At 48.4% G+C, this 16,871-nt stretch overlaps 1 protein-coding gene across 3 annotated transcripts in view; it reads right to left on the bottom strand.

Annotated features, from left to right (window-relative positions):
* Positions 1-16,871, bottom strand: part of MATN2 (matrilin 2) — a 127,059-nt gene that overhangs the window by 13,907 nt on the left and 96,281 nt on the right. For all 3 annotated transcript variants that reach the window (XM_035011587.1, XM_035011588.1, XM_035011590.1), the window contains 3 exons: positions 13,649-13,771; positions 13,232-13,354; positions 995-1,117 (listed from right to left, as the gene is read on the bottom strand). In XM_035011587.1, coding sequence (XP_034867478.1) covers positions 995-1,117; positions 13,232-13,354; positions 13,649-13,771 — 369 coding nt within the window. The remainder of the gene's footprint in view (positions 1-994; positions 1,118-13,231; positions 13,355-13,648; positions 13,772-16,871) is intronic.

The raw sequence follows: 16,871 nt of genomic DNA, 5'->3' as shown, positions 1-16,871 counted from the left end.
CTATCTCATTAAATGCAATCAATCGTTGGCTTTCTGCAGATGCAGTTTCTGATATCAAAAGGAAACACTGTTGGTCTGATATGATTACTTAGAAGATTAAATCTCAATTTAGATTAGTGGCACTGAAATCTAATTTTGGCTTTGTCCCTGACATATGGCTTAGGAGAATGACTTAACCTCTTGGAGCCTTACCTTTCCTGTCTGTCTGAAAAAATGAGAATCATAATTCCAATTACCTGTCTTTTATTCAAATGTGTCAGCACAAGTTGCTCTTTGCAAAGTGCTTTGAGAAGCTGGAGGAAAAGATGACTGATAGGGATGAAAATCATTTGCTCAGGGTTGCATGCTCGCCTTTGATTAACAGAGATGCATCTTGGCCCCATCTAAGAGGCTTTGCTGTCTGAGACATAAGCATGAGCTCATCATAAGGTGGTCTCTATGAGAGATTGGTGCTACGAACAACAACAATAATATTATTAAAGATAAACAGAGGCTCAGAGAAGTCCAACAACTTGCCCAGCTAATAAATGGGAGGGCTAGAAGCTGCTAGAATCTTGTTTCTTGCCACAGGGCATACATGAGCAACTTCAGTTGTAGCTCTAGCATTGGCTTTCTTCATTTGCCCATTTGTTTGTTTTCTTTTAACTGGCTTTATTTTTTAGAAAAGTTTTAGCTTTACAGAAAAATGGAGAAGATAGCACAGAGTTCCTATAAACCTCAAACCCAGTTAGCAACTTGTGTTAATGTGATACATTTGTTACAATTAATGGACCAATACTGATACATTAAGACCAACTAAAGTCCCTGGTTTATTGACATTTCCTTAGTTTTTAACCTGATGTCATTTTTCTGATTCCATCCAGGACCCCACATTATATTTAATAGTCGTGTGGCAGTGGCTTTTGAGGGTAACTGATTTCAACAGAGATCAGGATGGTGGAATTCATGCAAAGATCAGACACAGTCACGTGAGACAACCCCGGTAAAAACTTACTCCTGCAGGTTTTCCCGTCTTCACGGAGTATATACCCTTCAAAGCACTGACACACAAAGGAGTCTTCACTGCTTACACATGAATGTTCACAGCCATGGTCCCCCAAGGCACAGGAGTCCAATTCTGGGAATCCAATTGGAATTAGAGAAACAGAAGAAGGAAACTGTTCATACATTACTGACTTATTCAATCCTTTTTTTAGTAACTTATTCCATCTTAAAAGACATTTGAGACACCTTCAATTAAAGCAGTGTCTTATCCGACAATGCACATTTCAAAACAGAAAATATGTCTATGAGCAAAAATTCTTCATATATAAAGAGTGCATAAAATAAAATCATTTCCATAGGGAAAATGCACAAAAGGCATGAAAGACAATTTATAAAAGGAGAGATATAACATGGCCTATAAATATTAGAAAATAAGTTCATTTTCACTGGCTATCATATAACTATAATATCATCTTATCTACATATCTACTTATGTAGGCATGTACGTGTCACACTTAGGTGAGCCATTTTTCATCTGTTCATTCAGTCCTCAACTATTTCATGCGTCCCTACTCTGAGTCAGGTACTCTTCTAGGCTCTGGGGACTTAACAATGAATAAGACACAGTTTCTGCTTTTGTGAAGCTTACATTTGGCAGCAGGTGTGGGAGGGAAGAAGGGGGAAGACAAACAATAGACAAACAAATATGTATGTCAGATGGGGAAAGTGCCGTGGAGACAAGCAGGAGAGGGGAGGGAGAATGTGCCTGGGCCAGGGAGGGCTTGTTTCACAGGCTGCAGGCAGATACAGTGCCCCTGAACAGAGCCCTGAAGAGACTAGTGAGTGTGTGTTATTTGGATGGAACAGCACCCTCGGTAAAGAACAGCATTTGCAAACTACAGAGATAGGAGCGTTTGTGGCACATTTCAGGAAAGGCAAAGAGATAGGTGGGACCCAAGCAACCCGAGCCTGGCAGGGGATGAGGCCAGTGAGGCCAGCAAGGGGCAGACCCTATGGGCTTCACGGGCAGCAGTGGGATCTGAATGAGGAAGGGTCCCTGGGGGGTTTTGAGCAGTGTGGTCACATGAACTGGCTTTGTCGTAAAAGGCATACTCGGTGTGGGTGAGGATGGAGCATGGAGAGCTGGGAGAAATCTATTGCAATAAGCCTGGTGGCCCCAACCAGGATGGTGACAAGTGGTGAGACTGTTGGCTATATATTGAAGGTAGAGCCTACAAGCTTTGCTGATGGGTTGATACGAAGAGGCCATCTTCCTATGGATATGAGAGAAGAGTCATGGATGACCAAGGTTTCAGGAACGAGCAGAAAGAAGGGCTTTGCCATCCACAGGGCTGGGGCAGCTTCTGTTTGTGACTCTGTGAAAACCAAGCTGACATTTTAAAAGCCTGATACTGAAGACACGGGGGGAAGTGACGTCCTATGAGAACAATACACAATTCTGAAAGTCAACTCAATCATTTCAGATCAAGGAGAATTTTACAATGGATAGGCACTGAAGTTATGAAATCAAGGCTCTGAAGTAATCACTTGTATAATCAGGCCCAGACCACACACTTATTTCTAAGGCATTTTGCAGTATTTCTTTCTGGAGGGGAGTCCTGAGAACAACCCTGTGGGGTAGTCAAGGCAGTTGTTCTTATTCTCAGTTACCAGCCGGGAGACTAAGGTTTGGGAAGGTTAATGGCTCGTCAAGATCAATTGCTAATAAGTGATAGCACCAGATTCAAAATGTAATCTTCTGATAATAAATCCCACATTTTCCCCAACTACATTACATTACATTGCTATATCATAAAGTAAGCTTTCAAACATGAAGGGAATTTTGTCCATCTTCTTTTGGGCAGACATGCTGCCAAAATCTTTGAACAATGGGAAAATATTATGTCAACTAAAATTATAACTGCAGAAGAGAATTAAAGCAGAGTTGGCCTGTCGTGTTTGCTCTGAAAATGACTTACTTCTCTGGACACAATCTAGACTCATTATTAACGCAGAACATTCCCCAATGGCTTGGGGTAGTTCCTCACGTAGTGCTGAGTGGAAATACAATTGAGTGATCCATAATAGAGACAGCTGGCTGGCTGTGGAGGTGAGCATTTTTTTCCCACCATGAATTTATATTAAGAATACTCCGTTTTCCAACATAATAAAACAGCTATAACTCTTTCCGGCCAGCCTTGTCAAGCCATAACCCAGCATACCCTTTCTTTCCCCCATGCCCTGTCCTATCTTCTTGGCTCCATCTCAGGCTGTCATCGAGAAGAGTGGCTGAGTCTTCCCACACAGTCCTTGAGCCATGGTGGTCTGCATCTGCACCGGGCAGATGGGTGCTGCTTTCCTTTATCAGGAGCCTGCTGAGTCCAAAGCCACTGTTCACGTCACCCTTGGCTACAGACTATCACAGGAGCTCCCAGCCCAGTTTCTGAGTTCTCCTGAGTGTTCACATTAGCAGCTGTTTGAAATTTTATTAGGTGCATGCCTTTTTTTTAAAGATTATTTATTTATTTGACAGAGAGAGAGAGAGTCCAAGCAAAAGCAGGGGGAGGGGCAGAGGGAGAGAGAGAGAAGCAGGCTCCCCACCGAGCAGGGAGCCCGATGTAGAGCTCAATCCCAGGACCCCAGGATCATGACCTGAGCCAAAGGCAGCTGCTTAACCAACTGAGCCACCCAGGTTCCCCAATTGGGTGCATGTTTTAAAGCACGTGGAGAGTTTGATTTTTAACCTTTTCCCTCCTTGTTCCCTCAGAGCATCGAATCAGTTGACTGTAGAGCAGTGGTGAGTTCTCCACCTCACATGAGTATTAGAATCACCGGCAGAGATATTTTCAAAGGCAGAACAGGCAGATGATTCAAAATTCAAACACATTAAAGGGCATATCTCCCCTAAGGAGGGGTATCTGGCAACATCTACCAAAGTTACAAAATGTACCTTTGACCCAGCAACCTCACTTCAGGAATTCTCTCCTACAGGTACCTCGTGTCATAGGAAGGGATATACTTTCAAGTTATTCACGGCAGCACTGTTTGTAATAATGACAAGTGGGAAACAACCCAAGTGTCCAGCAACAAGGGAATTAAGCAGCTGTAAAAATAATGAGAACATTCTCTATGTAAAGATATGAAATCTCCAGTAAGTATCATTGAGTGAAGAAAAAAAAAGGCATAGAACTAACATAACATAATAAAATTAAAAAAAAAAATCCAACCAAAAAAAAAAAAAGAAAAAAAAAGGCATAGACTAGGGGTATATACAGTACATCATTTTTTGTGTAGGTAAAAAAAGGGAGGAAATAAAAATGTATATTTATATTTGCTCTTATTCACATAAAGAAACATGAAGGATAAATAGTAAACTAATGAAAATGGTATAGTTATCTGTTGCTGTGTAACAAGTTACCCCCAAACCTAGCAGCTTAAAACAACATTTATTATCTCACACAGTTTCTGGGGGTCTGGAATCCAGGAGTGGCTTAGCTGGGGAGTTCTGACTCAGGATCTCTCATGAGCCTGTAGTCAAGCTGTCAGCTGGGACTGCAGTGATCTTGAGGCTCAACTGGAGCTAAAGGATGTACTTCTGAGCTCACTCACGTCTTTATTGGCCAGCCTCACTCAGTTCCTCACTGGCTATTAGCTGGAGGAAGCTTCAGTTCCTCAGCATGTGGGCTTCTCCACAGGGCAGCTTACAACACGGCTTCCCCGAGAGCAAATGATCCAAGAAATGAGAGAGAGTGCTGAAGATGGCAGCCACAGTGTCTTTTATTACTTAATTTGAGAAGTGACAGGCCATGGTTCTTTCCATATGCTATCGGTCACACAGAGCAACAGTGAAGGAGGGAACTATACAAGTGTGTGACTAGCAGGAGATGGGGATCACTGGTGGCCATCACTGGTGGCTGGCTACTGATAGGAAGGGAGGTAGGGAATGGGATGGGAGGCCATAGGGGGAGCAAAGCTTCTTAATGTATGTCTTTTCATATTGTTTTGATTCTTAAACCATGTAAACCCCTTACTTATTCCTTTTTTTTTCTTTTAGAGAGAGAGAGAGCATGTGCACATGGGGTGAGGGGCGGGGGAGAGGGAGAGAGAGACTCAAGCCGGTTCCACGCGCAGCACAGAGCCCATCTTGGGGCTCAATCTTATGACCCTGAGATCATGACCTGAGCCAAAATCAAGAGTCAGGTGCTTAACTGACTGAGCCACTGTGGCGCCTCAACTCCTTACCTATTCTAAAAATAAGCTAAAATTTAAATAAAAATTCTTATGGGGAACAAAGGATTTACAATGAAAAGTTTGCTTCTCTCTCACCTTTGACACTCTACATCATTACTTTCAAAGCCTGCACCATCATTTAATCAGTGTTTTATTGGACGGGCATTTAGGTGGTGCCTAGTCTTCTACTATTATGAACATTATTGTATGAATATTCTTGTGCATATAGTTTTACATACAATGTGAAGGCATATTTGAAAGATAAATATCCAGAAGCAGAAATGCCTAGTTAAAAGGCACGAACATTTAAAAGCTGATAAATATTTCCAAGTTGTCCTCTAACGAGCTTACATCAGTGTAAGATAGTCTCGGCTTCAGGGGATCTAGGGTACCGCCGGGGCATCTGGTTGTTTTAAAAGCCCCACAGGTGATTCTAATAAACTACCAACGGTGAGATGCTCTGCGCCTCCACCATCAAGAACCAGACACCACTGTCTTTCTCTTGGGCTGTTGCATCGTCTACTAACTGGTTTCCACACACTCTCTTTTACCCCCTCCAATCCATTCCCTCCCCTCGTCCTAAGTCCTCTTTCCAAAATGCATATCTTCTCACATCCCTTCCTCCCTCTGCCTGAGATTCTCAGAGTCTTCAGAAAAGACAGAATCCCTGCAGCCTCATCTGGCCCACCCTCCCCCCAGCTCTGAGCACTGTATTTCAGTGCGTACCTCAATATCAAGCCAGGGGCCCTCCCACCACCGTGGTCTACACAGCCATTCCTCTGCTTGTCCTTCTTCACCCTCCCCCCCATCTCCTGAGGTCTTCCTGCACCTCCCCACGTGGGGCCTCAAAGCAGCTGGAATCCACCCCTCTGATAATATCACTGCTGTCACCGAAAAGGGAGTCATGTGTTGGTTTGGGTCTTCACCTGCATCCTCACTGGGCTGCACTCACATGGGCTTTGATCAAGAGACCACACACTCACTGGACCTGCCCTTCCCTCCTGCATCTCGCATTGCCCAGTGTAATGCCTGATACACAACAAGCTCCCCACCGAGCGGGGAGCCCAACATAGAACTCAATCCCAGGACCCCCGGATCTGGTGAGTAAAAGGAAACATTTCCTCAGTTTTCTACTTTGAAAATTAAGGGTAACCGGACCCTCTACCTAGGGGTTTTGTGCAGATGTTTTATTTTTTTATTTTTATTTTTTTAAAAGATTTTATTTATTCATTTGAGAGAGAGAGAGAGAGAATGAGCAGGAGAGAGGCAGAGGGAGAGGGAGAAGCAGACTCCCTGCTGAGCAGGGAGCCTGGTGCGGGGCTCAATCCCAGGACCCAGAGATCACGACCTGAGCTGAAGGCAGACGCTTAACCATCTGAGTCACCCAGGCACCCTTTATTTTTCTTATTTTATTAAAGATTTTATTTGGGCAGGGGCACCTGGGTGGCTCAGTCAGTTAAGCATCTGACTTGACCTCAGCTTAGGTCTTGATCTCAGGGTCATGTGTTCAAGCCCTGCATTGGGCTCTATGCTGGATGTGGAGGCTACTTAAAAAAAAAAAAAAAAAAAAGATTTTATTTTTGAGTAATCTCTGTACCCAACGTGGGACTTCAACTCATGATCCCAAAATCAAGAGTCACATGCTCTACTGACTGAGTCTGCCTGGTGCCCCTAAGATTTTATTTTATCATTTCATTAAAAATTTTATTTTTAAGTAATCTCTACACCCAATGTGGGGCTTGAACTCATGACCCCAACATCAAGAGTTCCATGTGCAGGGGCGCCTGGGTGGCTCAGTTGGTTGAACATCTGACTTCAGCTCAGGTCATGATCTCAGGGTCCCGGGATGGAGCCCCATGTCGGACTCCACACTCAGCAGGGAGTCTGCTTGTCCCTCTGCCCCCGACCCAGCTTGTGCTCTCTTTCTCTCCCTCTCAAATAAATAAATAAATAAAATCTTTAAAAAAGAGTTGCATGTGCAGATGTTTTAAGTGAGAACCCTGTGGAGGGTGGATGCTGGGTGGTCCTCACTCTCTCCCCCACACCAGCCTTGCAGAGTGAACACTTCATATTTGCTCAGCAAAATGTCCAGTTCCTGCCTATCCGGGATGTTCTGGGTCACTCATAAGTTAAGGAACCATATGTGGTAAATTAGAAAATGCCCAAGGTGTACTGTCGTCAATTTCCTGACCACAGGTTCTAGCTGCTTCCTATTCAACCAAGTCTGGAAACCAACTTGGAGTCAGCTTCCGCCCAGAGCCAGATACTTCCCTGCAGGAAAGTACTTCAGTGTTTCCCTAACAGGCAGCGGGAGCCACCATCCCTGACTCACGATCATGGGGCGCCTTCAGCCCAGGGAGGATGGTGGGTACCCCAGCAAGGAGTTCATCCATTCAGCAAGTGTTTCTGGAGCGCTTGCTCTGTGCCAGGCACCAGCCTCGTCTTTGGGCTGGAAGGGGCCCAGTAGATTGACTGATCCAACCCTTTATTTTAGAGCTGAGGAAACAGATGGCCAGAGAGGGGAAGTGACCTTCCCAAGGTCTCTGAGTCGGCAGAGGTGAACTGCGTCAGCTGTGCTGGGGGCCGAGCTGGGATTAGACCACAAATCTACCACCTTCATGTTTCCTGATCCAGCGGCACCTGTGGTGGCCATCCTAGCTCGGCAGAGTCTACTCAGGCTAGGAGATTCTCAGAAGACAAAAGAAAATCGTTTCCTCAAGGGAGGCTGGGCCTCCAAACAGTTTCATGTAACTCAAGGCTGTAGGTGAACTGTCCCGCCTGCCCCTCCAGGTCCCGTTCTCACCTGCTGCCCTCTGGCGCTCAAATCTCAACACCCAGCGCACTCACTCTCTGGGCTTCTGCATGCTGTTTCCTGTGCCTGGGAAGTTCTGCCTCCTCTGTCTTAGGCTGTTCTGGCTGCTATAACAGAATACCATAGACGGGTGACTTGTAAACAGCAGAAATTTATAGCTCGCAGCTCTGGAGGCTGCAAGGTTGGGTGAGGACCCTCTTCCAGGCTGGAGACTTCTCCCTGTCTCCTCACATGGTGGAAGGGACTGGTGGGGGGAGTTCTGTGGGATCTCCTTTATTAGGCCACTAAACCCATTCATGAGAGCCCCACACTCATGACCTAATTACCCCAAGGCCCCACCTTCTAATATCATCAGCTTTGGGGATTAGGATGTCAACATACGAATTTGGGAGGACACCAACGTTCAGTCCATCATACCCTCCATCTCTGGCTAGCTCACTCCTTCAATCTCCAGATGTCAGATCAACCACCTCTTTCTCAGGAAACTTTCTCTGGACTAGCTGAGGGTCCCTCTGCCCCATGCTCCTGCCACACCTCTTCTTCCCACATCACATGAAAGATTTTTAATTTCTTTCTTCCCTGAGAAACTTGAAACCCTGTCAGGGCAGAAACGGAACTGGCATCAACCCCAGGCAGGGAGGCCCAGTGCCCAGCACGACGTGCCCAGAACGCTGCAGGTACAGGGTCAATACCTGTGGAGAATGAGAGCAAACGGACCAAGAGCTTAAGGAAGTGCCCAGACTCAAATGCAGAGACGAGAGTGAGGACCAACTACTGGCAACCAGCACTTAAATGAAACGGATGAAAGGAGGTATGAAAATCTCAGGATGCATGAAGAACACATTTTCCCTCCAGGAGAAGAATCCTTTCTTTCCTCCTTAAGGGAGGCAGGTCCACAGCTTTCATTCAACCCCTGTCCTGAATGGGATCTACAATCTGTGATCAGGATGATTACAGGTTTGAGGACAGAGCAGGGGTGTGTGGGACCCACGTGTGGCCGCCCCACGTGCTGACGAACTGCTGCGCTCCCATCTGGAGCCCACACCCCGTGAGTCATGGGGGTCTGCGGCACAGCTATCCCAGGCTCATGCGTTCCACGGACTCGCACCTCTGGGTGATGACAGATGGCAATCCTGAGTCTGCGGCTCCACATAGGAGGTTGTTAAAACCGACCCAGCAGGAGGTGGCCTGCCAAGAGGGTAACGAGGGCCCAGAGATGGAATTACACCATTTTCGGGCATTTCCTATAATAAAACTAGCAGCAGCCAATCATTTGCTAACTCTGTAATGGCTTTTGCTCAGACGACCCAAAAAAACAGGTGAACGGAGACGTTCATTTAGAGGGCACCTCACTCTCTGGGCATGAGGTCCTGAATCAGGGGACCCGGGTTCTAGTCCTGACCTTTCCACTGACCCTCGGGGCCAGCTTGAGGTGCCAGTTTCCTTCCTGTGCTTGTTTCCCACAAAAGAAATGGAAGACCTCGAAGCTTCCTTCTGTTTCTGTAATGTGAGTAGGTGAGGGTGAAGGTGGTCTTCTCCCCTCACTCCCTGCTATGGACTGAATTGTGTCCCCCTCCCCCTACCAAATTCATATGTTGAAGCCCGAATGTCCAGTGTGGTGGTATTTGGAGGCGGGGTCATTGGGAGGTAATTAGGTTTAGATGAGGTGGGGAGCCCATGATGGGATTAGGGTCCTTAGAGCTTGTTCTCGTCCCCCCAGCCCCCACCACCATGTGAAGACACAGTAAGAAGGCAGCCATCTACAAACCACGAAGAGGGTTCTCATCAGAACATGATCCTGCCGGCACCTTGATTTTGGACTTCCAGCCTCCTGAACTGTAAGAAAATAAATTGCTGTTGTTTAAGCCCACCCAACCCCTGGTGTTTTGTTATGGCAGCCTGAGCAGATTACAACACTCCATTTGCCTTGCTCAGGGCTGTTTCTGCCTTTCAAAGTCAAGCTGGAGGGCATCATGCCCCAACAGGCCTCCACCGCCTGTGGTGGCTGGACTAGGATTCCCAGTGCTCTGTGGCTTGTGGCCCAGATTCCCGTCAGCATCCTGCCCTTGCCAGAGACTGACAGCTGCCTTGGGGGATCATGAGTCTGGCCTCTCCCAGGGTGGCCCATCTCTAGGGCTGCCCCAACTGAAGCAGGCCCAGCCCTGGGAAGTAGGTCTCCAGGCAGCAAGGCAAAGTGCTACCTCAGCCTTCTCCTCAATGCAGGGCAGTCTAACGGTGGGAGGAAAGACCACAAAAAAGTACCTTAGGGTTTAGGGCAGTTTACAAGTTCCCAAAGCACTTCAACTTTTGTCTCTCCCTGTGCCACTTGGCAACCCTGACAGAGAGGCAGAAATCGTCCCAAGTTGACAGTTGAGCAATCAGATCCAGAAAGGGTCAATTCTCTTGCCCAGGGTGGAAGCAACAAGATTTAAACCCAGTCTTTGGGCTCTTAGGTCGGTATTCTTTCGGCTCTGCCACATTATTTCTCAGATCTGTGCAAAGGGTACCACGGAGTGAGAGGGCAGAAGAGGAGGTCCCAGTTGGCTGGCAGCAGGAAGTTCTCCACGGGGAATATCATCCACAGGCGGGGTTTCTGTCTGCAAGGCTGGGAAAGGAAGGCTGTGCTAAGTGGAGAAAGGACAGGGTGGAGGTACAGTGGCCGCTCAGAGAATAATGGGACTTACCCACTTGAGGAACTGGAGGGATCGTGGAAGACCTGGGGTGGGGCTCAAGAGGTGGAGGAAGGGGTTCTCTGACACTGCCAAATTGAGAAACGCAACTGGAACTTTATTTTGGGAGACAGTGGAGAGCCACTGAAGGTTGCTGGGTAGGGAGTGGAGTCTGTGCCAGGTGTCACAGGAGAAAAAGACAGGTGGTCTCTGACCATTCACTCACTCACTCAATGAACCTTGTTGAGCATCTCCTGTGGGCCAGGCCTAGGGACTCTGACTCCAAACAAGACCCAGTCTCAAGCCCCAGGAGCTGGCAGGCCAGTGGGCAGTGTGCTCTGTGCACATCCAGCCTGAGGAATCTTCCTGATGTTGGGACGCCCTTGCAAAAGGTCTACCTCAGGGAAATCACCAGGAGCTAGCGAGGGGAGGAGGTCTCTCAGCTGCAGCTTGTAGAAGAGACTACTCCATTTCCCTCCCCACCTTAGCCTCCAGTCTGTGCATCAACCCCCCAATGCAAGAAGGCTCCTAGGGAGAACCTACAATCACAGTTTGGGGGCCAAGGACATGAAGAAGAGATGATGGGCTTCATCCAAGAGGCCAGAGAGCCCAAGGTGCCTGCAGGCATATGGGGGTAACAATGCCCACTTACTTCTAGGGCCCTGGGAACATGGGTCTGCTCTCCATGCTTCAGAGAACTTTCTGGAAAGTGAGTGAAGTGTTCTTCAGGCCATCTGCTATCAAGGCTCTAAGAGGAGGCTGCCTTTCTGAAGGGTGAAGGACACCCTTACACACTGAGCCAGGCCTGGCTGGCCCCCAGCAGGCTCCCCCTTCCCAGCCCAGCAGGCTTTCCCCAAAATTTGGAGTCATGTGGTCAGGCTCTTTGTCATCTGGCATAGAGCTAAGAAACATAGCTCCCAGTTAACGATGGCCATGCTGAAAACAAAGCCCATTATTACAGGACAGGGCAGCCAGGCTGAATCATCCCAGGGCAGACAGACAGCCTTTAATTAGAACAGTTCAATGCCTATGTATTGCCTGGTGAGTAAAATTCATTTCTTAGGTACCACCATTCCCAGAGGATAATTCTGACCTATCTGATCATCTCAGAAGCTTTCACAGAGTCACAACCCTATATAAATATATACACATCAAAATTCACCTCTGATTGCACTGCGCTTCAAATGGGAAAATGTGCAACATTTAAAAGTGTCAGTGGCGTCACTCGTGTGGACTGGGGGGAGGAGGGACAGGGGCGTGCAGCTGTAAGGGACAGTGTGTGTTGGGAAGGGCCGTGAGAATTTCTTAGAAGTCCGCCAGCCAGCTAATAGTCAGCTCTTCATGATGATCACAGTAAGGGGGGCGGGGGGACAAAGGAAGGGCATGAATGATCTAAGATGATGGAAAATTAAAGCAAACCAATAAAAAAACCAAGCATCTGGCTCTGGCATGCAGTCACATGTAGATGCAATTCCACACGTCCACCCTCTTTCTGCGTCCCCAGTGCCCACACCCTTCCGGTGTTGGCGGCAGGAGCCATCCGGGACGCAGCTAGCAGGCTGCCAGCCATACAGGGATAACCCATTCGCCGAGACTCCAGAATCTATCGCAAGCTAGGGAAACATTTTTTTCATGGTCTGCAGAGAGGGGCGCACCTTAGCTCGCCTGCCCTTGCGAATGGACAATATTAAAAGGTGGATAACGTAGGTTGTGGCCACCATTGTATCAGTAGTCAGGGAAGCTAGCCCTATAACCAGAAAGACCAGCAGGGTGGGAAAGGAAGACTAGGGTCCTTTCCCTCCATTTCTGACGCCTTCTGTCAAAATGACTATTTTTTCAGTCTTTACCTTAGTCCACTGGGATTGCAGGGCAGATAACACAATGTTCTCGAGTGAGGAGAGAGGGAGATCTGAGGGCCATTTTTTTTTTTTTTTAATTAATGGGACAGGAGTTGGGGTCAGCTGCAAGGATATATGTACCCAGGAAACATCACTGCCAAGCTCTCCATCTGCCGATAGATTATGAGGTTGGGGGAGGGAAGTTTTCTCAGGAGCCTCCCCTTCTCCCAGGACTGACTTTGGAGTCCCATAGACCAGAACTGGAACCCACCCCTTTAACAGGGCTGACCTTGGGCTCCTTACTTAATCTGAGCGGCAGTTTCACCACAAGCTGGAGATTCCACAGTATTGCCGGAGCCTGAGGTTGCATGTGCTTAGCACAGTGCCCGGCATGAAGTCAGCACTCAACAAGGGGTCTGCATGATGATTACTGTGCATCTCAGGCTGGCTACCACTTTCTGCCGGCTCAGGGGTAGAGAAGAGAAAGGCAAGAAATAGGGCTCTGTCCAGCTTCAACATGACCCCGAGGCACGCTGTAGAAGTAGGAAAAAGCTGTCTTGGGGAGTAAGGGAAGGAAGCTCCGGGGCAGGGGGAGAAGCACTAGGGCTCAAAGCCTTAATGCCCATTCACACAGGCCTAGCGAAACCCACAGACGGCCCGTGCCAAGTCCCGCTTGTCACTGGACCCAGAACACTTACTGGCACAAGTCTTCCCGTCACTGCGGAGCACGTGTCCCTCAGGACACTGACAAGCAAAGGATCTGTCCGTGTTGACGCAGGAGTACTCACAACCATGGTTGCTCAGCAAGCAATAATCCACCCCTGCAAAGCCAGACAGCCAGGTGAGGTCGGCAGTAAGCCTTTGGGCTACCGATGATGGCAATCAAGTGACCACAGTCTTGTCTAGCTCCCCTCCCTCACCCCACAAAGTCATGAAGTCTGCTACCCCACCCCTCAAAGGCACGCAGTCCCCAGAGGACACCCCCCACCATCTCCTGGAACACAGAAAAGAGCACAGGAACGACAGGACCATGAACTGCCCTCCTCTGCAGCAGCCATATTTTCACTCCTGTTGCAAAGCTTTTCCGTAGAAGAGAAGCATAGAGGGGGACTTACTGGAGCAGGTCTTGAGGTCCTCATTGATAAGGAAGCCTTCCGAGCACTGGCAGACATAGGAATCCTCAGTGTTCAGACACAGCTGCTCACAGCCGTGGTCCTGCTCCGCACAGTGATCCACTCCTGCGTTTGTCACCCAGGAAAACACAAAATAACCTGACAGCGCTCATCAGCAACGGGGCATTAAGAAAACCCGTCCTCCTGTGTGTGTGTGTGCCGGGGGGGGGGTGCCCACAGGAGCCATTTACTTCACTGGCATCACAAAGAGCCCTGCTGGAAGGTTTCATTCTACCCAGGGCAACTGGCCTCTGGAAATTCGGCCTTGTTTGTTTCTTCTTCTTCCCATTTCTGTGTTTTGAGGAGTAAAGCAAAGCGTCTACACCTCCTGTGTTGGTGTTACGACAGCAGCTCCTTGTGCCGGGGCCTTGGCACCCTCATCTGCAGTCCTCAGGGCTACGGGCAGGTGTGAGCCCCATCTCAGAGGGGAAGGCGAGGCTCAGGGAGGCCCAGCTGCTTGCCCAAAGCTTAAGAACGAGGGTGGTGGCATCACAGCAGCTGGGCTCAAATCCCACCTGCACCACTTCCTAGCCAGGCGATGCTGGGCAGTCACTTGGCCTCTGGGCCATGGCTTCCCAACCTGAGAAACGGGGATGATGATGGTTGCTTTCTTAGAGGAGTGTGGTGAGAAGGGGAGGAGTTGATACATGTAAGGCCCTCAGACTGTAGCTGGCACATGGTAATTGCTGAGGGGATGCTTATTAAGTACTGCTGGGAAAGAACTAACTGTATAGTTTCATTTTTCTCTGAAAATGACACAGAGAAAGCGTTTTCACCCCCCTTCCCAGGACACCCAGATTCAGAAAACAAACCAGAGCCACAGCGTGCATGTGTGGCCGGTCCTGGCACCCGAGAGCTGCACAGCTGGCCCCTCTGGGCACGAGCACCGAAGGGCAGTGAACACACAGTTGTGGCGAGCGGCGCCCACAGATGGCCCTGCAGGCTGCCTCCCAGATTTCCCTGATGGAGAAAACGCACACCCAGGGCCTGGAGACACACTGAAGGTCTTGTGCCGGGCCATCAAGCAGGCCTCTTTGACTCCTCCGAAGGGCCTGGGGCTGGTGCCTTCTGGAACATTCCACTGTTGGAGGCACCTACTGCGGACTCTTGCAGGATCTCAGGAGCCAGAAGCCCAGATCCACATCTTGGTTCCACCATGAACCAGTCATGGAACACCAGGAAAGTTACTTAATCCTTTTGTGCCACAGGCTCCCTGTCTTTAAATAGATACGACTGTAGATGATGCGACTACTCAGATGATACTCAGATACGATGGTAGATGCTTCCTAAGGCTACCGTGAGGATAAAGTGTGTGAGTGCCTGGAAAGGGCTCACCACAGCCTCACAGAGTGTGCACCTCATAAGGGCTTGCTGTCATTAGGGCCTGGGGCTCCCTGAGTACTTGAGGGAACCAGGATACCATGGCCTTCTTTGGGAACTCCTAGGAAGAAATGGCTTGGTTTATACTTTCTTGAAGCTAAGTGGTCTTTCTTATTTGAACCCAGAAAGACAGTATGGCCCACTCTCTTCTGGCCCCACTCTGAGCCCTTCCAGGCTCCCCCAAGGCACGCTGGGAGGGAGGAACAGGCCACGGCCCCTGGAGCTCCAGGTGGGCTCAGCCAGGTCATGCCCAGCCTGTCCTGGGATACTTGCCAGGGCTGTCAGCTGGCAGACCCCACACTCCTAGAAGAAGGCAGAATGTACCCAGATTCATCTTTACCAGGGCATCTCCTGCTCCCCACCAGCATCTCATCAGGACTCAGAGACTTCCAGAAGCAAGTGTATAGCAGCACTAACTTTCTGGTTCAAAAGTCCTTTGACCTCCGAGATCAGTCCTTAGAAAGCTTACTGGAGGCACTTTGTTCCCTCCACAGACTGGAGGGGCACAAGTTTTCCTGAGGATTGCTCTGTACCTAGTGCTTCATCTGTGAAACTTCCCCTTCTGGCAGTTTGTGGTCCAAATGCTCAACAGCTGCACTGTTCTCATTCACAATCTATCTCTGTCCCCAAAGCTGGAGCAGATGTGGGGCCTGCTGGGTGGAAAGCCGCACAAAGGGCCCCTTCTGTGCTGGGCCATGTCACGGAGCCCCTCTCCCAGCAGAGCAGGGTCACAGGCATGCACCACAGTGCTCATGTGCCCCACCCCACACACACACCCCTGCTGACCTGGACCAGTGGAGACCGTGTCTCATAAAACATGACGGAACCGTCCAGCTGGCAAAGCCTGCAAGTTTCCGTGCATTTACATCACCAAATGGAGATTTGTTGGGCCTCTTACACAAGAAAATTAAGAAAGGCTTCATAAAAAGTCCCATATTTCCCAGCTCCGCCCTCAGACCAGCTCTGTGGTAGCCCACATACTTTCAGAGGTCTGTCCCTTTTGGCCTCTCGTCCCAGCCTGCAGCTGCACTGGTCGCTCTCCCAGCCTCCGTGGTCGTAATGAATGATTATCTTTCATTGTGTTTGCCTTGTGCCAGGCCCAGGCTAAGAGACTGAATTCCTGCTAATTCCCCTTAAAAACTCGAGCACATCAATACTGCTCTTATTGCCACTTTTCTAAACAGATGGGAAAATCAAGGCTTGGCAAAGTTAAATACCTTGCCAGGGACCACATGTCTAGTAGGTGATCATGCTTGGATTTTAGATTCTGGCAGGTCTGACTTAATCAGCGCTCTCAACAGTGAAGAATCATATTAGCTAATATTTATTGAGTGCTTATTAATATTTAGCAGCACTATTCTTTTTAAATTTAAATTCCATTCATTAACATATAGTGTATTATTGGTTTCAGAGGTAGAGGTCAGTGACTCATCAGTCTTCTATGATGCCCAGTGCTCATTATATCACGTGCCCTCCTTAATGTCCATCACCCAGTTACCCCATCCCCCTGCCCACCTCCCCTCCAGCAACCCTCAGTTTGTTTCCTATGATTAAGAGTTTCTTATGGTTTGTCTCCCTCTCTGATTTCATCTTGTTTTATTTTTCCCTCTCTTCCCCTATGAGCTTCTGTTTTCTTGCTTAAACTCCACATATGAGTGAGATCATATGATAATTGTCTTTCTCTGATTGACTTATTTCGCTTAGCATAAAACCCTCTAGTTCCATCCATGTTGTTGCAAATGGCAAGATGTCATTTTTTTGATGGCTGAGTAGTATTTCATTATAT

Source organism: Mirounga leonina, unplaced genomic scaffold (assembly GCF_011800145.1).
Source record: "Mirounga leonina isolate KUSES-001 unplaced genomic scaffold, KU_Mleo_1.0 Mir_165, whole genome shotgun sequence".
In the NCBI taxonomy this organism is placed as follows: domain Eukaryota; kingdom Metazoa; phylum Chordata; class Mammalia; order Carnivora; family Phocidae; genus Mirounga; species Mirounga leonina.
This window is presented reverse-complemented; position numbering and strand designations above follow the sequence as displayed.